The 21,927-nt window shown below is 36.2% G+C and overlaps 3 protein-coding genes across 4 annotated transcripts; 2 read left to right on the top strand and 1 right to left on the bottom strand.

The window, feature by feature from the left end:
• Positions 1-375: 375 nt before the first annotated feature.
• LOC129432703 (GLIPR1-like protein 1) lies at positions 376-5,478 on the top strand. The gene is made up of 6 exons (XM_055191280.2): positions 376-655; positions 3,276-3,524; positions 3,639-3,751; positions 3,950-4,035; positions 4,111-4,137; positions 4,323-5,478. Exons 1-6 carry the CDS (start codon positions 476-478, stop codon positions 4,475-4,477), a joined length of 810 nt encoding a protein of 269 aa, XP_055047255.2. The 5' UTR covers positions 376-475; the 3' UTR covers positions 4,478-5,478.
• Positions 5,479-6,375: 897 nt separating this feature from the next.
• On the bottom strand, positions 6,376-10,000 carry krr1 (KRR1 small subunit processome component homolog). Of its 2 annotated transcripts, none has more exons than XM_073862351.1 (10): positions 9,845-10,000; positions 8,934-9,105; positions 8,684-8,822; positions 8,314-8,439; positions 8,043-8,126; positions 7,879-7,935; positions 7,525-7,695; positions 7,354-7,431; positions 7,152-7,248; positions 6,376-6,949 (listed from the first exon to the last, which is right to left on the bottom strand). In XM_073862351.1, exons 1-10 carry the CDS (start codon positions 9,912-9,914, stop codon positions 6,810-6,812), a joined length of 1,134 nt encoding a protein of 377 aa, XP_073718452.1. In that variant the 5' UTR covers positions 9,915-10,000; the 3' UTR covers positions 6,376-6,809. The 2 variants fall into 2 exon arrangements, with proteins under 2 accessions (XP_073718452.1, XP_073718509.1); XM_073862408.1 differs by having other exon boundaries at positions 8,934-9,102; positions 9,845-9,995.
• A 668-nt stretch (positions 10,001-10,668) lies between these two features.
• LOC129432699 (crystal protein) lies at positions 10,669-17,551 on the top strand. Its single transcript, XM_055191260.2, has 8 exons — positions 10,669-11,437; positions 11,518-11,719; positions 11,791-11,924; positions 12,063-12,190; positions 12,281-12,399; positions 12,470-12,610; positions 13,668-13,840; positions 16,757-17,551. Exons 1-8 carry the CDS (start codon positions 11,027-11,029, stop codon positions 17,210-17,212), a joined length of 1,764 nt encoding a protein of 587 aa, XP_055047235.2. The 5' UTR covers positions 10,669-11,026; the 3' UTR covers positions 17,213-17,551.
• Positions 17,552-21,927: the final 4,376 nt, after the last annotated feature.

The raw sequence follows: 21,927 nt of genomic DNA, 5'->3' as shown, positions 1-21,927 counted from the left end.
CTCATGCACTCTATTATGTGTGACAATTACTTGTTCTTGTATTTTGTTGTTATTGTTGTGTCCCTGAAACTATTGAGGGTGTGTATGCTTGTTTTGTTTTTATGTTTTTTATCTGCCTAGGGACTATAGACGAAAATTAGCTGTGGTGCTAACTCTAGCATATTTACATTGTGTGCTTGTACTGATGTTCATCAATATGCACTGTCCCTATCTAAATAAATAAACTAAAAAATAAAAGTTGAGCTTTGTTGTCATTTTGCTATATTTATAAACACAGAGTTTTGTGGTGAACAGGTTTAACCCACATTGGCATCCGGTATGAACACATAATGAGGGAGTGCAGACTCAGAGTCTGGTTACTAAACATCCACGAAAAGCAGAAGTAAGCAGGAAATCAGATGTCAGTGACATTAGTTCATGAGTTACACTCGCTTGTCTTCCGTTTTCTCTCTGTGTTTTGCAGCACAACAAAAAAATGAGCGACTCTCTGCATTTTCTGCTTCGTGTGATCGTTCTGCTTCATTTTGCCCCTCATACACAGAGCACTGAACCTTTTTATGACATCACAGACCCAGCGTTTATCAAAGAGTGCGTCGAAGAACACAACAGACACCGAGCCAATGTGAATCCTTCAGCCAGCAACATGAGATACATGGTAAATATGATGAGTTTGTTACATTCACTAAACTCAGAAGACGTTTGAAGTTCTTGAATGCAGATCAGATGTAAGATGTGCAACCATATCTGAAATCATAGGATAAAACGTTTGAGTCTACTAATGCTGATTTTGGCACAGTGTAATGTAATCTAAAATGAAAATAAACACGATTCAAGTATTCACTTTTGTAAAAAGTTTCTCAAATTATGTGGTCATTGTATTTGATTTGTGTTTGTTTATATGTATTTTTTTATTTCATCATCACATTACATGTGGCACGAGAGAATGGTATGTTTTGAAGCCATTGGCTGGTGGCAGAGAACAGGGATCTAAAGGGTACATAAGTCTGCATAAGCAAGTGAAGGTAAGGGGGTGTTGACCCAGTGGTGGTTTTAAAGGCCAGGAGCACGGCTTTGAATTTGATGTGAGCTGCTATAGGAAGCCAGTGTAACCTGACAAAGAGAGGAGTGACGTGCACCCTCTTTGGCTTATTGAAGACCACTCTTTCGTTGAAGAACCTAGTTGAATGGAAAGATTGTGATCAATAGGGTCAGTCAATATACAAACAGCTTGCAAGGTTCAGCTGGAGATGATGATCCTTTATCCAGATTGAGATGTCACTCAGGCATGCTGAGATGCAGGTAGAAACCGTGGAATCATCAGGCTGGAAGGACAAGAGGAGTTGTGTGTCATCTGCATAGCAGTGGTAGGAAAAAACATGTTTTCGAATTACAGTACCCAGGGATGTCATGTATATAAAAAAGAGCAGTGGTCCAAGCACTAAGCCTTGAGGTACCCCGGTATTGAGACGTTGGGGTTAGAAATGTTACCTCTCCAGGAAGTGCTCCACAGCTTTAATCCCAGGAATGAGGCTGGCCAAGAACAGCATTCCGCAGAAGCCACTGCGTGGATCAGCTGGCAGAAGTATTTTGCGACATCTTTTACCTTTCCCTGTTAAGTGTATTGAGAGGCTGGTACTCTGACACATCAAATCAACACCTCATGATGATGCAATCACCAAAGCTCTCCCCACTGCGCTGATTCATTTGGAGCACCTGGAAACACATGTAAGGATTGTGTTTGTGGACTTCAGTTCTGCATTTAACTCAATCATAAATATAGCTGCAAGCAGCGATCCCGGGGTCAAGCCGAACATGGCAGAAAATGAATCATTCATGATGACTGGCATGATTTAAATTGTAAGTTTGCATTAGTCTTAGGCAAAAATTGCCATTTTTCGTACCTTGAGGCCACTAGGTGGCGCTGGGCCAAAACAATGGATTCAGGTAATGCTTGTAATGACACCTACCAAATTTGGTGTAAATACGATAAAGCAATGTGGAGATATAGCCTCAAATGTCTTGACCACTACGGGGTGCCGAAAAATTTACAAGTGCTTTCAGACATGTTGCTGATGAACCATATGAAGTTTCATAACAATAAGCAATTGCATTTATGCAATACTTGAACTTAACGACAAAATTCTAAATTGTTGACACTCAAAATGGCCAACCAAAAAACCATTTAGTATCGTTTGATTAGGCATGCCTTACGGAATCGAACAAGACCACTCTCTTGATTTAGATTCAAGTTTGCAGTAGTTATAATCAAAAATAGCCATTTTTCAAATCTTGTGACCACTTAGTGGCCACAATGACATATACCAAGTTTCGTGACAATACAAAAAAAAAAATGTAACAAAGACACAGTGGATTTTTGGACTGTTGGTGGTGCGAGAGGGTTTGAGTTAGACACACAGATGGTTTTCTACTGTACATGTGTGCCAAATTTCATAACTTTCCTATGTACGGTTTTATGGGCAGCCATTGAGTTTTGGCAGAAGAACAAGGAAAAAAATTCATGAGAAAACTAACAGATAAAATACGTGTCTACGCCACTTCGTGGCTTGACCCCTAACAAGCAGAATAGTCACCAGACTGCTTAACCTGGGGGTCAGTGACTACATATTTGTGATACATATTTTGCACAGCCTGGGAAATCATTACTCCTTCACTCTGACTTTTAACAGTGGAGTTCCACAAGGTTGTGTGTTGAGTCCTCTACTGTTTTCACTCTACACTCATGACTGCACACAAACTCACAACACAAACAGAAAAATTTAAATTAGCAGATGACACTACAGTGATGATGCTAAAATTAATGGTGATCCGTCTGCCTACACTATACAGGAAGGAGGTGACTAAACTCTAAGAATAATGCATTAATAAAAACTTGGCACTTAGCACCAGATGCATACAGTGGGCCAGAAATATAATAAATCAATAGTTCAATAGTTTCTATTTATGTGCAATCGTAGAAATACATTTTAACTAATGGGGAGAATAAATACAACCATTATGATATGTTGTTTACCACTGTACCAGCTCATATCTTTACTCATCTGTTAACATTATTGATATTAGATTTTGTGTGTTCTATTCTTGTTTATGCTTTGAAGTCATTCGTGTATTTAATGTTTCTTTGTACTTAGTTTTTTATGTTTCTATATCTGACCTGAAGCACTTTAAGCTGCAGTTATGTTTTAAATTTGCTAAACAAATTCTTGCTGTATGAAATGTACTTGCATTTGATTTTGATGTGTCCTGTGTTTACGTAGACATGGGATGAGGGTTTGGCAATAAGCGCACGGGCATGGGCGAGTAATTGCTTCTTTGAGCATAACCCTAATCTTCAGCAGCCGGGCAAAATGCATCCCATCTTTACACCTGTGGGTGAAAACCTCTGGGCCGGTGCCCCGTATGGAAGTTTCAAAGTGCAGTCTGCTATACAGTCATGGGTGAATGAAGACCAATATTATAACTATAAAAGCAATGGGTGCTCAAAAGTATGCGGCCACTATACACAGGTACACAGTTACTAGTCAATGTTTTGTGGTTAGATGTTGTATAGTGAACTTAAAAAAAATACAAATACTTTGATCTTACCCAGCGAACCAATGGTCTCTCTCACATCTTGTTAGGTTGTCTGGGCAGACAGTTACAAAGTTGGTTGTGCTGCACAAGCATGTCAGAATGGTGTCGCTGAGTTTTCATCAGCTCCTGGAATCATATTTGTGTGCAACTACGCAACAGCGTAAGTATGTAAAAGTGTGCCTTTAACTCTTCATATATGCCCTAGACATGTTTGCAAATGTTATGTGTCTTTTTTGTTTGTTTTTTCCACTTGTGTCCCAAAAAGTTAACTGCTACTAAAGGCTGCTGCATATGAACAGCATTGAAAATCTTCAGATCTGAAAGAAACTGCAGTAAATATTTATGCTCATTTTCACAGAGGAAATTACCCTGGTGTGTCTCCATACAAAAAGGGCAAATCATGCAGCGGTTGCGCCACAGAGACGTGTGAAAATAACCTCTGTCGTAAGTTGAAAGCAAAGTATAAAAACACTTACCAACCAGATGCTTATTTTAGATATTTCTAATTTCCTTTCACAGGCAACTCAACACGGGATACCCAGAAGAGTAAGAAACGTTTTATCATCTTCATTTTGATTGTACGCTGGCCCCTAAATGTATCTGAACACCTAAACAAGTTTTATAGCAAACTCATGGAGAGTCCAGGTTGCAGGTGTTCAAATGTGTTTATGGGTTCACTAATATCCTTTACAATAAGACACTTCTACAAATCTGTTCTTAACTGTTTGTAGGGTATAACTGGAGGCCGGACTGGGACCCTGCGCTCTCCACATGCGGTTCATTCTGTGCATCTCTTCTGATTATCAGACCTGTGTCCATTGTGTTCATATTCATCAGTGTTTTTTGCCTTCAGCGGTTTTATCCAAATCTATTTATATATGAGTAAAACCAGCAGCTTCACTAAATCAACCTTTCAGTTCACCTTCTGTTTGCTTGTACATTATTGCAATCTATTACATTCAAAAACAGATAAAGAAAAACATTATAAATGTAGTTTGTGCAACACATCAAGCTTGCGCACAATTCAGAATTGAATTGAGAATGACTTCTGAATTCCAATTTAAATAATTTGAATTGAATTTGAATTGATATCAAAAACAGGATCTAGAATTACAATTCGAATTTGAATTAAAGGAAGCAGAATTGCAATTCAATAGAAATTCAATGAAATTCATATACATATTATACAGTAAGTGAAGTGTTAAAAATGAAGCTTTACAGTGTATGTCAGATATGATTGCATTACATATTCTATCAATTAAATTAGTTTGAACTACTTGTACAGATTACATTGACAGGAAATGTTTATAACTAACTTATAATGGAGTACCTGGTACTCAGAATGTGCCAAAAAAGTTTAGCTTACTATTATTTTTTAGTTCATTCAACATCTATCATAGATTTAAGTTAACAGTAAATATTTTTTGAGTTTTTACAACTACACTAAAGTTAAAGAGTTTAGGAAACCTGAAAATTAGATTCAACTATAATTAAATATTTTAATTTCAAATTATACAAAAAAGTGACGTCTTCGTTGAACGGGCACTCACTCAGATGTGTTTCAAACGGATTAATTTGCTCTTGGATGCAAATAATTACAAACTTTTGGTGGTTGTGATGAGTTCAATTTGCCAGGTCAGCTAAGAAAGAGTCTGGCACTGCGAATTTATTTCAGTTTAAGGTTAAATTAACACGATTGGTTGAGGAAGTTCCAGTTCCCAGTGTGCTTTGCATGAGCCTGCAATACACGACAGCATTTTTTGAAATTAAGTGATATTTTATGTGGTTTTTAGTAAAGAAAAGGACTCAGTAGTGTTAAACATTTATTTATGTTGGAGATTTAGAAGAGTTTGCTATTTTTTATTTTAGTGCTTACCATTGTTCAAAAGTGTAGTGCCTGTGCTTGGCTGTAAGTCAATAATGTATTGTTTTATCATATAAATAATAATTATGTGAAAGTCAGCACTGAGCTCAGTCTCAACACACTTTCACTGGTATTACATTTTCACGAGTCACATGATTTGTTTATGTGATTTACGAACAAAAATTTAATTGTAGTTGGTTTACTTAAATATTTTGAGTACTCTGAACTTGTCATGTTTTACAGTGTACTGTTAAGTTGTAAAATGTAAGTATTTGAGTACAGGAAACTTATAAAAAACAAGGCAATCAGTTGCCACAAAATATTTAAGTAACATTACTACTACAATTTAAGTTACATAAAGTATATAATTTAATTTATATCAGACTTAAACTAAGTTTAGATAAATTAAAATTTTTGATTTGAATTGAAGTTGTCAGTACTCAAAACTTTTAAGTTTGCAAACTTAAGAAAATAGTGGGAATCAGTTGCCTCAATTTTTTTGAGTTAGTAGAACTTATCCGGGTTTAATGTTAAAAATTCTAGTCATAAAACAAATAATTAAGTTTGATTTTTTTTGTAATTGTAATTTTATGGAACACGATGGAACATGACTTCATTTCCCAGAATGCTTTACTTTAACCAAGTATTTAAAATGGTTGCCAAACAATTTTCCAAAGTAACTAACTGAATGTATGTGAGATTCTTTCTGTGGTGTGACTGTGGAATTTCTTTGAATTGCCATGAATTTAATTCCACTTCCTGTCATTCAAATTCAACTTCCTGTAGGGCGGAGTCAATTTAATTCAAATTCCAATTCATGAACTGAATGCAGGCCAATTCTGAAATTCTGAATTGTGCACAAGCCTGCAACACATTTGGTAAGAAGACCTTTAACTTTTCCTTTGAAATAGTACAAAATATAGTGTGAAACAATCCAAATTTATTTACAAATATCAAAGTTAATATAACAGTCTGATTGAATGAAAAAATATTCATTTATCGCTCTGGAAATGCAGGGTAGCATTGTGGTAAAAAGCATTTCATAAGTATCTGTTGTTATATTCTGCACATGCTGACAAGTGTAATGGGACATAATAATATCAATTTCAGACTATGAATAACAATAGTATGAGTGTGTTATGCTTAACATGTGGCTTTCATAGAGAAAATGATAACAGTGATGTTAACACACGGTACAAAGTCTTCTCTCAACTGTAAAGTCCAACACAAATTGAAGCATTCATCCGAGTTTCAAATTAAATGTTGACTGCAAATGATGCTTTATATAAACACATTAAGACGATGTTGCAATAACTCATGACATCATTAAGTCTCAATGACAGAAGTGGACATGTTAACTCTTTAGTTTCTTCTTCTTCGTCTCTTTAACAGCAGAGCTCACAGGATTTGCTGGAGGAGCTCCAAGCTTTTTCGTTTTCGCCTTCTTGACTTTATCTTTGATGGCTTGGATATCAATTTTACTCTCTGTAGGTGCTGCAGGTGAAGAGAATCACATATACATTTATTCATTTAACTAATTTACTGAAAAGATGAAGTCAGTCAGTATATGAAGTCGGTATATTAGTAAAATACTTCTGAACAAACCAATTATTATAGAAATTTTATAGAAAATACCTTTAATACATGATCAATACCAAATACAGATTGTTTTTTATGCATGATGTGTCTGCAGTACCTGCTTTCGTCTTTTTTATGGCTGGTTTCTCTTTCGGGGGAATAAAGGCTTTTTGGCGCTCCTCTTGCCTCTTTGATAAAGCTTCAGCCTGTTTCACCTTCAGACAAAAAATTAATAAAATAATAATAACAATGAGTAAATCTGTTAAGTGTGAATCAGGTATGAGTGAATCAGTTTCGTCATATGTATTTGACTCTCGTACCTTCATTTCATTCATCTTCTTGCGTCTTTTCTCACTCTCGCGTAGGAAGAACTCTCCACTCGCCAACTCCTTGTCAATCTGTTTTGCAAAAACAAACACACACAAGCATAAATATATCTGATTTACACCTCATAAACTGCGATGTTTCCTGCAGGAGGCGCGCGCTCGTACCTTGCTCTCAGGTTGAGGAGGTGGGAATGGCGTGTACTCCTTCTTTGTCGTCTTCTTCTTGGGCTGTTTGCGTTTGGAGAGACTCTTATGTCGGAAGTTGGGCAGGAATCTCTCCCAGCTCTGAGTGCGCAGCTCCGGGTCATTCGCCAGCTCTCGCTTGATCATCAGAGTCTGAGTGAATCGAATCACACGCACAGTTCTGAATCACTATGGGAGTCACTCAATAACACATCATATATAATCAGATAAGATTTTATAAACCAGCTCAAGGGGGTAGAAATCATATTTTTGTGCACCTTTAAGTGTGCCATTCCAGCACCAGAAAAATTTAAGACACTGCAAATTTCTGTTTACCTTTATGTTATAAATGGGGTGAATGTTCTTCATGGTGTCCAGCACAACTTTGCGCACCTGCCAAATATAACAAGAGAATCACACAATCAAAATATCGCAAGTCAACATCCACATTAAAGGAAACCTGCAAAAAAAAAAACTAAATCAAGCCCTGAAATTCTCACCTCCTTCAAACCACCGTATGGGCCGAGAGCAGAAACTGTGTTACCCTGCACCATCACATAACAGCTGGTCAGAAGCTCCAATGCCTAAAACAAACACAACTAATGAGATTTTTTCCTGCCAGATTTCACTTTACTATTGCTGGGAATGCACCGGAAACATTAATATACCAACTAATCTATACAGTATACCCTAAAAATGCTTTAAAAACAATATCACATACCACAGAAAATAAACCATAAAACTCCATATAAAACATAACTGTTAACTCACCTTCAGTGTGGAGCCCTTTGGGCCAATCAGCCTCTGTCTCCTCTTAACAAAACGGTCTCTGTTTCGCACCAGAGTCCCAATTTTAATTATATCACACGCTACATCATCTTCTAATATCCTTACTGCCTGAAAAGAGAAGGAAGGTTTAACAATAGATGTTAAATACAATCACACAAAAATACATCAAACTGGTGCATGACTAACAGATGTATTTCTGTCCAAGATCTACTTTTTTTATTTATTTTTGCAAAGCTGTGATTTGTCCCTGAAAAACACAAACCTCTTGAATGTGTAAATTCACACACAACAAAGTAATGGACTAATAGGATTACATGCATTTACATATATAAAATTGTGCCGGATCATTTACCTGTTCAAATGGCACACTTCTAGCCAACAGCTTGATGAGATCTCTTGCTCTAAGGATAGCATACGGATCAAATGTTTTCTTTGTGGTGTTGACAGTCATACTGCCTTCAATCAGGTCCAATGTGGCATTTACGAACACAGAACAACAGTAGAGACGGGTGGACATTAGACCGGTCACTCTGGATAAGATGTATATGTAATGAATTTACAAAGAATTAAGCAGTGCTTGTGTTTTTAAGATACGTACCACATCTCCAAGTGCTTTTTGCACCAGCGGCCAGCATTCTTTCAGATACGCTTCTCTGTATTTGGGGAAGAGGGTGGCGAAACTGCTCACCTCCAGCAAACCTTTGGGGTTGTCCCCTTTGCTGAACTTAGGCTCTTTCCAGCCCTCTGGTACGGTGAGCAGTTCAGTCTCATCTACTGCAAGAGAGAGCACATCCATAAATAATAAATATTAAATAAAACTATAATTTACTTTACTTTAAACACTACACTTATTTATTCATTCATTCATTCACTCACTCACTCAGATAAGAAAGGTGAATTGAGATAGATCGGAACAGTTTGACAATCATTTCAAGTTGCCAAATTTTTTTTATTGAGTAGAAAAATATAAGAAACAGAGCATAGCATAATACAGTTTTATACAAAACAAAGTATGGTGTTAATTGGACATTTGAAAATAATATCATAGTGCTTTAAACATGTTAATGACTTTGTTTTTTATCAATTTAAGAGAAGAGATAAAGCATTCAAATTCAGCTAAAAACACCTTGAATATTAGGGATGAATTTATAAATGTTTGTTTATGTATATAGAATTTAGCCTGCAATATGAATAAATTAACGATAGACTCAAGATCTTTGTTAGCATTGTTTTCATACAGTTGGCAAATTTATCCTACATTTTTAAAACCACCATATGGGGTTATGTTTATTTTTTTCACAAATTAACAAAAACACGTGATTGCATAACAATAAAGGTAATAAGATATATAAAGAAATACTTTCCTCAATAACTGTATTTGCGTTTTAGCTACACACGACATGCATCACATATAAACATTTACTGTATCTTTATTTAAACCGATATTTATGACACGTGCAGAGTCAATAACAATAATACGGCAAAAGTTATTACATTTAATCGTGAAACTGACCTTGATTTTTATTCTTTTTATCTTTTTTACTGGCTGGTGTTTCACTCACGCTTTCTGTGGGCGCCGCCATTGTTAATGTCAGGCACTGACGTCATACGGAGCGTCAAGCGTCACGATCAATTGCGCTTACTGCCACCTGCCGGCGTGGAAGAAATCTGATTGTATTTACTGCTGCGGACTGTGAGATTTCACAAACCTGTCAACTACTACTGAAAAAAATACTTAATGAATGTATTATTATATTTTAGAATGCTGAACTTTAAAAAATATATATATGTCCAGATATCCAACTTTCATACAATAAATAATTACAGTACTCCTATTATTTACTTACATTCATTTATAACACAAATTCACAATTGTAATTTGTAAGTAAAAATTGGTTTTAGCTTTAGTAATTAGCGTTATTATTTTGATACCATTTTTTAATTCCCAGTTCTCATAAAAGCCTATTTTTGTTTATTATAAGAGCAGAAAATTAATAATGGTTAATTAATTCTAAACCAATCCAACAAAAATTAAACAATATAAACATTAACAAACTAACAACACTATTAGAAAGGATGTGTTAATTTCTAACACTTGTTTTGCGTTATATATACTTGTTAACACATTATGTGTTATTTTAACACATTATGTGGTGATGTGTTCAAATAAATAAAAGGCACAAGACATTAAATGTGTTGTCCTTAGACACAAAATGTGTTGTTTTAACACATAATGTGTTAATAGCATAACACACAAAAAACAAAAGAGTTTTTTTTATTTAAAAATAATTGAAAATGATGAAAATGATTAACTAGGTCTAGAAGACAAATAGAAATCAGAAAAAAATCAGAATACACATTTAATGTCTTTCTCGAGGGAACAAAACTTTAGCTACCTAAAGAAATAAGGAAAGTAAATTAATGTCATCTAATTTTCATAAGTGGAAACAGACTGCATTTAATCACGCATGTATATCCACTGTGTATTTCTTCACGAAAGAGACTCAGAGTGGACAAAAGAAACTCTGTCCCAATGATGTATAATATAATGAGAGTCACAAGTGCAGAATGATGAATTCTGGGATACTTCAGTCCTTCCTCATTCATGCGGTTTTAGAGCAGCATGAGCCATCCTAAAAAGCCAGATGTAACCAGAAGATTCATAATCTCAGATTAATACACATTGAAGGAGAATATGTTGACATACGGCGGTTGTTTACTGGGAATGTGTGCGATGGTGTTTGTGTTCATCAGAACCGGATCCAGCACAGAGCAGATGAACCTGGCAGCTTTGCTTCGGAGTTTCTCTTCAGGATATATGAAAGACTTTCAAGCTCGAGAAGAAAGCAACAAATTGCATGAAAACGTCAAAGTTGGTGCTTTAGGGCCCAAGGTGCTCACTAAAGATGGAAGCATTAAGGGTCTGATGGTGGATGAGTGTTATATTTTTTACGGGATACCATTTGCTGATCCACCTGTGGCTACGTACCGCTGGAAACCTCCACGCAGGGTCACCCCGTGGCAAGGGGTGTATGACGGCACCTATCCCAGAGCAGCTTGCATGCAGGCCTGCGCTGGACCTCTTTCGGATGAATGCCCCAAGAAGGTGAAAAGATAAAAGTTTCTAGATAGATATTGAACCATAAAAAATGATAAAGAGTACAGAATTTTAATTTCTTTCACCAGGTAAGTGAGGATTGTTTATACCTGAACGTTTTCGTTCCACTGAGCGTAAACTTCACAGCTCCACTTCACAAACTTCTACCTGTCATGGTTTGGATCCACGGTGGGGACTTCATCGCAGGCTCGGCCTCCAAACCACTTTATGACTCACGATACATCAGTAACTTCACACAAACCGTGGTTGTAAGCGTGGCCTACCGTCTTGGTGAGACACAGGATCAAAAACACATCTGTCATCAATGCGCTAAACTTTAACATGTTCTGGTTTCTCTACAGGGGCTTTTGGGTTTCTGGTATCGGGGAAAGACCCAAAGACAGCAGCAGTTGGGAATTATGGGATTTTGGATCAGCAGGCAGCTTTGCTCTGGGTCCAGCAGAACATTGCTGCGTTTGGGGGCGACCCAAACAGGGTAACGTACCCTTTAAGAGATTTACTGTAGACCTTAAGCCAAGTTTCCCAAAGTGTATTTGTATGACCTTTTCAAAATGAAACTTTCTTATTAAAGTGTACATTTTCAAGGATTTTGGTTGTTTGTGTATGAGCTCAGGTGACGATTTTTGGAGAGAGCGCCGGAGCTCAGTCAGTCAGTCTCCATCTTATGATTCAAAGCAGTAAGCCGCTCTTCAAACAGGCTGTACTCCAGAGCTTACCGTTCTCTATTCCCCTTAAAACACGGTAAACACACACACCAACACACACACATAGACAAAATGTATCTGTACAAAACCCATGTCAGGATTGTAAACTCTCTGATGTGATCCTCAGGCATGAGTCTCTGAGGTTAGGAAGGAACTTTGCTAAGATGTCCAACTGTTCATTGACGGACATAACGTGTCTGCTGTCTCTGAGCCCTCAGGCGGTTCTGACTGCACAGATCAAATCCAGTAAGAACCTGTTAACATCTTTTGCATGTGAAGGATAACATGAATGGATATAATCTCTGTCTTTCTCCAGGCTCAAAGGTTGTGAACCCGTTTCGCTTTCTGGAGTCGTTTGAAATCTGGGGGCCATTTATTGATGGAGAACTGATCCAGGAGCAGTCAGTGACGGCCTTTCAGAAGGGACACTGGCAGAAGGAGAAACCAGTGCTGCTCGGTATGACTCTCATTCACTGTTTGTCCTATTGTCCACTGTTTGCATTATTATTATTATTATTATTATTATTATTATTATTATTATTATTATTATTATTACTGTTGTTTTATTATTATTATTATTGTTATTATTATTATTACTATTATTACTATACTTATTATTACTATTATTACTATTATTATTATTATTATTATTATTATTATTATTATTATTATTATTATTATTACTATTATTACTACTATTATTGTTGTTGTTGTTGTTGTTGTTGTTGTTGTTGTTGTTGTTGTTGTTGTTATTATTATTATTGTTATTCTTATTCTTATTCTTATTATTATTATTGCTATTATTATTATTATTACTATTATTATTATTATTATTATTATTATTATTATTATTATTATATTATTATTATTATTATTATTATTATTATTATTATTATTATTATTATTATTATTATTATTATTATTATTATTGTTCTTCATGGTATTATTATTATTATTATTATTATTATTATTATTATTATTATTATTATTATTATTATTATTATTATTATTATTAATGTTGTTATTATTATTGTTATTATTGATATTATAGCTGTTATTATTATTATTATTATTATTATTATTATTATTATTATTATTATTATTATTATTATTATTATTAATAATGTTGTTATTATTGTTATTATTATTATTATTGCTATTATTTCTGTTATTATTGTTATTATTATTATTATTATTATTATTATTATTATTATTATTATTATTACTATTACTATTATTTTTATTATTATTATTATTATGATGATTATTATTATTATTATTATTATTATTATTATTATTATTACTATTATTATTATTATTACTATTACTACTACTACTATTATTATTATTATTATTATTATTATTATTATTATTATTATTATTATTATTATTATTATTATTGCTATTACTATTACTATTATTGTTGTTTTTATTATTATTCATGTTATTATTATTGTTATTATTATTATTGATATTATTGTTGTTGTTGTTATTATTATGTGTGTGTTGTGTAGGGACCACTTCAGAGGAAGGCGTCATATTTGTGTATGGGGTCTTTACTAAGCCTGTGTCGCCGGTTGAGTGCACTATCTACACAACAGCCATATTTAAACAGCATGCCATCAAAATCCTGCACAAATATTTTCCTCTCTACAAAGACACAGACCGCAGGGACATGTTAGCACAGGTGAGACACTGATGGAGTGAAGATAAATGTGGACACACACACCTGTCATCTCTGCTTCATTAACATGCAAATCCAACTAAAGGTTTAATAAGTGACAACATGAAACATTACAAATGAAAAAATCTACTTTTATTTGAGATATTTGGATATTTATGAAAATATTTAAAATATTTATAAAGATATTTAGATGCTATATATCATTTAAATATTAAAATGTCATGCTTAATCATCTGAAATTATGCAATGGATTTTTTTAAACATTATGATGAGAATCTGACTGTCATAAAAATAATATCAAAACAAGAATCCCAATGAAATTATCCTTAAATCAACCTTTTTAAAACAGAATTTTAATACAATTATTTAGTGGTAAAATATGACCTGAACTTATCATCATAGATTTTGTGGAGTTAAAATAACACTTTAATGTTATTTTGCTTTTCATGTAAATGTATGCAAGTTATTTTTCTGCTGAAAACACATCAGGATTCTTGTGGTGTAATATTAACATGTCCATAAGAGAGCGCTGTAACTCCATTGTGTGTTGTGTTAGTGTGGTTTCATAAATCTTTGCAAGTTATTATTATTCTGGTCTCAGTTAGGGTCACTATAGCAAAATTCACCTGAGATATCAAAGGTCACCAGAACCTGTCAATCAAATCACTCGAGCCTTCTGGGTAAAAGACTGCAGTTTCAGTCAATAGACTGAAAGATACTACATTTGTGGGGGGGGGGGGGCGTACATGTGCATGTATGTGTGTCTGATGAGTGTTTAGTTACCAGGAAACAGACGGAGATACTTAACCTACACTGACATGATGACAAGATCAAAACACACTGTGATCATTTTAGTGAAACAAACTCCACTCATTTATGTTTCTGTTGTATAACGTGCTCAGTTTATTTGAAATCATCATTTAACCATTACGAAAATTAACCACTTTACTGTAGCAAAACCATGGTAACCACAGAATAACCATGGTTTTGACAACCGTGGTTTTCAAAATTGCAGTCCTAAACGTAGGTTTGAGAGGATCCTAAACATGCAGGCCTGTCAATTATCATTATGGGCATATATTCGGGCCTCCGGGTCCAGCTGCATTTTTTTCCGGCATCCCTCCTCCTCCATATCTCATGGTTAATTTTTGTGAGGGAATACACTTCCATGCTATTGCAAGTGTTGTTTACATAGGGCTCATTAGATTAGATTACATCTCTACTGTCATTGTTTTAAATACAATGAAAATATGGCTCTGACAAGAATTAGCAAGAAACCATTTTTTATTCGCTTAAAAAATCTGCACGTTGTATTATGTGCCACCATACTTTCTCGTGTAACTACTCATGTAACAGTCTTTAAACAGGGAAAACATGGAAGTGTTTGGTGGCTTCTAAATTCATCCCTGTTTGGATCCTAAGGAATGAATGGGGCTAGACTAAATGCTAACACATTCACGACGCGCTGTACAAAGATTAAGTGCATGCATTGAATAAAGATAGGTATGTAATAATTCATCCAAGTTTAGGTAAGAACATAGTAAAATATTGAAAACGGTGATGTTTTCCTTTAAGATTTATCATAAGACTCATGGGAGCAGTTTCCCGGACAGGGTTTAGATTAAGCCAGGACTAAGCCTTAGTTATTTTAGAACATTTAAGTTGTTTTTACAAACATATCTTACAAAAAATCATTACTGGTGTGCATCTTGAGACAAAGCAATTGCAATGATGTATTTTAAAAGGGACATTTCACAATACATTTTTAAGATGTCAAATAAATAATTGTTGTCTCCAGAGTACGTAAGTGAAGTTTTAGCTCAAAATATCAGAATTATCGAAAAAATATTATAACATCTTAAAATTGCCACTTTGTAGGTGTGAGCAAAACTGTGCCGTTTTTGGGTGTGTCCATTAAAATGCAAATGAGCTGATCTCTGCACTAAATGGCAGTGCCGTGGTTGGATAGTGCAGATTAAGTGGTGGTATTATCCCCTTGTGATGTCAGAAGGGGATAATACCACCCCTTAATCTGCACTAATTAATCTGAGCCAAATTTCAAGGACCTATTTTTTTCACATGCTTGCAGAGAATGGTTTACCAAAACTAAGTTACTGGGTTGATCTTTTTCACATTTTTTAAGTTTATAGAAGCACTGGGGACCTAATTATAGCACTTAAACATGGAAAAAGTCAGATTTTCATGATATGTCCTCTTTAAAGGTGACATAGAATGATTGAACAGAGTATTTATCCTTATTCTGTGATGTGACATGTAGACAAAAAAAAATTTGTTTGGGTCTGTAATGCCTTAGAAGCTTCCTAAAAACCTCTCTCAGCTAGCTCTATTAGGGTGGAGGATTTTAAACAAGTGGTTTTGCACCCATTTGGCTCCCCTACTGGCTTAACTTGCAATCTCAATACTGATTGGCTGACTTTGCTGCCACTCAAAAAAATGTAGCCAATTATTTTAAAGTGGAGGGGCAGTTAGATGCCTGTGATGTCATAAGCATCAATTTTTCAGATTGGGCCATTTTCTGGCTGACATTTTTAAAAGAGGAATTTCTATGAGACTTAGATGTTTAGCATGTTTGCACTTTTTGTATGTTTGTGAATGCGGGTAGACTACCATTATTTAACAAAGACAAGGTAAAAATGTTTTTTCATTCTCTGTCCCCTTTAATCTATGTCAGTACAAGGTGTTTTCAATTAAGACCACTTAAACATGCATTTTAGTCTGGGACTAGACTTTAACCCTGTCTGGGAAACTCCCCCACGTAGTCTTATCCTGTCATGGCCTCGCTTGCCAGAAATGATATAATTTCTTAAAGCTACATCACATCTATAGCTCCACTTTGATGTTCTGACAAAGAATCTACAGTAACTAAAGCAACCCTGACCATCTGTCTTTAACTTTCAGATCGTTACTGATTACATCTTCCTGTGCCCGTCCCGAAGATCCGCCCGTGCTGGAGTTCTATCCGGAAGTTCAGTGTGGATGTATGTGTTCGATCACATCGCCAGTGACCCTCGAGTGTGGTCGGGTCTGACGTTTTGTTACCGACACGCGTGTCACGGTGCTGAACTGCCCTTTCTGTTTGACTCCGCCCCCGTGGCAAATTTCACTCTTACTCAACCTGAACATCTGTTGTCCAATCGCATGCTGTGCTACTGGGGTGCTTTTGCCCATGGGGGTGACCCCGGGTCACATACTGACATGAGCCCGTTCTGTCAGCAGCAACGCCTGCCATCATGGCCGCGCTATGAAAACAACAGCGGTTGGCTTGTAATGAATCTCACGGTGCATTCACACGCACAAACCGGATCACGCAATGACATCTGCGATTTCTGGGACAAACTTGGGATCTATCCATAGGAACACAAAATCACTAATGAAATCTGATCCAATGTGATCCAGCCTGTGAAAATCCAGCTAATGTCATTTTCATGATTGAATGTTTTCTATAAATGTATCCTGTATAATGTAAAGAATGTATAATCTAATGCTCCAAGGAGTTAATTTCATTCGTCACGCAGAATAATGCGATTCTTTATCAACGCAAGAGCTGCAGAAGATCAGCCGCACCTGTCTAGCATTTAAATGAAGACGTTTGCACACCACAGTGATCTTTGCAGGCCACACGCAGGTTTTAAATCATGATGCGTCAGTCCTCAGACACGCCTCCTTCATCTCCTGTGTGATTCCACATGAATGAATGAAATCGATTAGTTTATGTGTCATCAAGCTTCAACTATATCTGCAGCAGTGGACAAACAAATACTGTATGTGCATGCACTTGCAAGATCATTTGTGTGTAAGTGGCCAATTAAAAACAGATGACACCAGCAGACACATCGAACCGCAGTACCATGCTGCTCACCAGTGTATGTTGCCATGCAGATATGCTCGTGTCCAGAGAGAGTTCATCCCAAGCATCTATCATCAATACCTTGACGCATTATCACAAACGCAGAAACCAATAAGATGAAATGAAATGAGGTCAGCGTCAGGACAAAATAATTGGGCACTGTGTATGAAGACAGTCTGGTTAATTTCATCTGGTCTCTGTGTATAAATGATGATGACCCTGAAGCGAAGATTTCAGGCAGTAAATGCAACATCTCCATCAGGAACCTCTGGGCGGTTACTGCTGATCTCTGACACTTTGATTTGTCTCTGAATTCATCATTGCCTACAGTCACAGTCCTCTTCGATTTCAATAAGATGCAAACGGAGCAAGACAGAAAGAGAACAGCAGAAGTGAAGATAGCAAATGTTTGCCTCAGATGATCACAAGCACATATAAATACATACAGTATACTGTAATAGATTGTAAGATTAAACCGAGCAAATCCCCAAACGTATTAGATTTTATCTGTCAGAAAAATCTCAATAATGAATTAAACTGTGTTCAGATTTGTAATAAACATCAATGTGACTTGTGTTCTGAAAGCGAATGGTCACATCTGCTTTTATTTCTCTTATAGAAATTTAGATACCTAAAGCATACAAATGAATGAGTTGATGTGTCAGCTTATTTACTGCATCAGGGAAACTACAGGCCATCCTGCTCGTCTTACAGTAAAGTACTGTATGTGTAGTATGCAGCATGTAATTGTGGAATATCTCATAGACCCGTGTCATCATTTCCCATCATGCATCATTACTGTATCAGTGCATTGTCCTCTCTCTCACTGCAGGGCTTCTCTGCCCTTCACGCATGTTCAGATTCATCTGAGAGGATTGAACAATCGGTGGATTTAAACATCAGTCGCTAATATGCAAGAAAACATAATTTTCTTATGGTGCATTCACACCAGCCACGGTAGAGGCGGCAAAAATGTGTTTTTGCGCATAGTTGGACGATTTGAGCTTAATTCGCGCATGAAATTCTAATCTAGTCATTCACGGAGAAATTCACGTCATGGGAGGGGCTTGCGACTCCGCTGAGACTCCGCTCGCTTCCTGTAATCACGTTAGTTGTACAGCAAGGTCCTGATTGGTTAATTCGCACGGAATGCGCCACACCTACCTCGCTTATGCTATGTACACATCAAACGCGGGGCATCGCGTTACTCGCTCTAGATTACTCGCGGGATGTAACTTCGTGGCATGCTAATTTTTAGAATATTTTCAACTTGGGCGGAGACGAGTTGGAGGCGAATAGCGTGTGTTTTCGCTAGAGGTGGAAAGTAACAAATTACATTTACTCACGTTACTGTAATTCAGTAGTTTTTTTGTTTACTTTTACTTTTTTGAGTAGTTTTTAAAATTCGTACTTTTACTTAAGTACGTTTTATTTAAACCATTGTACTTCGCTACATTTTAAATCATATCCGTTACTGAGTAAAAAAATATAAAAAAGCAAAGTGATAAAGACGCGCAACGGATGATTGATGGGCGGGGGAATGCGCAAAAAGAACCATGAAGACGGACGAGACAGGCGCACGCTAATGCAGACCCGCCTCAGTTCAAATCTTACGAAAGAAACCCCTGGTCATATTTAAGCGAAAACTTTCCACTGACGTGCAGCGAGTGTTTCATTCCTATGAAAGGTAGTACGAAATTGCCGACCGGGTTTTTACTGCTCATGTGCACGACGCGTTTTTAATACCATGCACATTATCTTCTGAGGTCTAGCAGCTTCGCGTCAAGTCAAACACAACTTCAGAACGTCCTCGAGAATGCGCAGGTCATTAGACATTGCAGAGAGAGAGAGAGAGAGAGAGAGAGAGAGAGAGAGAGAGAGAGAGAAGAATAAAGGTCATCAGGTACCCAGGTCAGGGAAGCTAGAAGACAATATGCGTGTCAAAAGTATATAGACATGGCACTCATCTCATTATATGTTCATTTAAACTATGTATAGTTTAATAAAATAATGTATGTTACCAGCAATACATCAATTACAACCTTACTATAGTGATTGTATTTACTAACTGCTGACCACCTTCAAAAGTGCATAACTCACATGTTAATAAAAATCATTTAATAATTCCATAAATGTTTCTTAGTTATAAAAAAACTTTTTATTTTATTAACTTTTTGTTATTGGACTTTAATTGTAAAGATGTTCCTACAATTAAAAACAACTCGTTTGAGATATATATTCCCTTGTCGTTTTTGAAATATACTAGAATCCTCCACCTCTCCCTGCTGTAAAAAAAGTAACTTTTACACTGAGTAAAGTTAAAATGACTTACTTTTTACTTTTACTTGAGTAGATTTTTAGAACTTTACATTTACTTAAGTAAAATATTATTAATGTAACTTTACTTTTACTTGAGTACAATATTTTAGTACTCTTTCCACCTCTGGTTTTCGCGTCATTTGCATCGCCCCACGCGAGGACGTGTCTAATCGCGTCTTTGCATTGACTTTGTATGTCATCTACTCGCGCAAATCATTGAACTCGCATCTAGTGTGAATCCACAGTTACGGTACATTCACACGGGGAAAAGCGTTAACCCTTGACGGAAGGCTTGTCTGAAGCGTGGCCAACAGCCAATCACAGTGGCCGCAACCTATGCCCCGGTCCTCCATAAAAGTAATTGGCTGGCTCTGCCTAGGTTTTTTGCATAAGGCGATCTGACTAGCTGACGCACGTGTTGCCACTTGAAAAGTTAAGAAATGTTCAGCTTCTGCCGCCAGCAACGGCACTGATGCGGTGCGGACGGATCCACAATTCAGTTTGGCAACACATGACGTCACCCATTAAAAGTGAATGGGAAGCGTTAACACTTATGCCCTGTGTGAATGCACCGTTACCGCTCCGCAGGATGCCTAATCGCGTTTTTGAATTGACTTAATATGTAAATCACTTGCGCTTGCCGTTTCTACCACATCTGGTGTGAACCCTGCATTAACTTTTATCAAATAGCAAAAAGTCAATTTTGTCTCTCTGTGGTCATTGTTATATGTGACCCTGTACAAAATCAGTCCTAAGGGTACATTTTTTTTTAAATTGAGATTTTGAAAGCAGAATATTGTTAGGACAATATTTGGCCAAGATACAACTGTTTGAAAATCTAGAATTTAAGGGTGCAAATAAAAGATAAAATCACCTTTAAATAAAAGTTTTGAGATGTTAACAGTAAAAAAAAAAAAAATTAATAAAACATGATCTTTTACATATATCCTAATGATTTTTGGCATAAAAGATAAATCGTAATTTTGACATGGACAATGTATTGTTGGCTATTGCTACAAATATACCCATGCGACTTAAAGGCGGGGTGCATGATTTTTGAAAAAAACTTTGGAAAAGGGAGTCGGGCGTGTCTCCTCACCGACATCGTTGCCTGGGTTGTGTATGTGTGGGGTGGGTCTATCAAAAGAAGGTCCAGATTCTATTGGGTTAGGGGCGTGTTTGTTTAGGTGATTTCAAATGTTAACATTGGCTTTCAGAGATCATGCACATTTAAGACTATTTAAACCATTGGTACCAAAACATGCATTGAAAAGCAACAAACTGTCAAAAGCAGACATAAGCAATGATTCATAAAGTAAAGTCTGGTGAATATTTATTAACCTACCAAAGCTTCTATTTTAGTTAATAACATTAACCGTAAAGGTGACTGACTGTTATGCCAACTGCTTTTACTGACCTGTGTGAATATATGTACACACACACACCCGGCGGTCACTGTACAGTATATGTCAGTTTATTTCCTCGAGTGATGTCTAACCTCATCCTCTGTCTGTGTATGGGGTATCTCCAGTGTTTATTGCTCAAACAAATGAAAATTCCTATGAATGTTTACTGACAAACAAACACTAAAGTTATCTGTTGGGAAACAGCAATAGACATGAGGGAAATAACTCATTAGATTGCTATGAGAAAGGACACTGTATACAGTACGGGGTCCGATGGTACTGTGGATGATCAAAATTTACACGAACCCAGAGTAATAATGACACATTTTCTTTGATCCGGGGCCTTATTCTTAAAGCTTGGTAACGCACAAAACGGGGCTTGTGTACGCCAGGTCCCACGCAAAGGTTGTGATCTCTAAAAAAACAAAGTTGACGGAAGAATGGGCTTGCAGGGTTGCACACTTGCAGGTGAACTGTGATTTATAAAGGGAACATTG

Source organism: Misgurnus anguillicaudatus, chromosome 1, assembly GCF_027580225.2.
Source record: "Misgurnus anguillicaudatus chromosome 1, ASM2758022v2, whole genome shotgun sequence".
NCBI lineage: Eukaryota > Metazoa > Chordata > Actinopteri > Cypriniformes > Cobitidae > Misgurnus > Misgurnus anguillicaudatus.
This window is presented reverse-complemented; position numbering and strand designations above follow the sequence as displayed.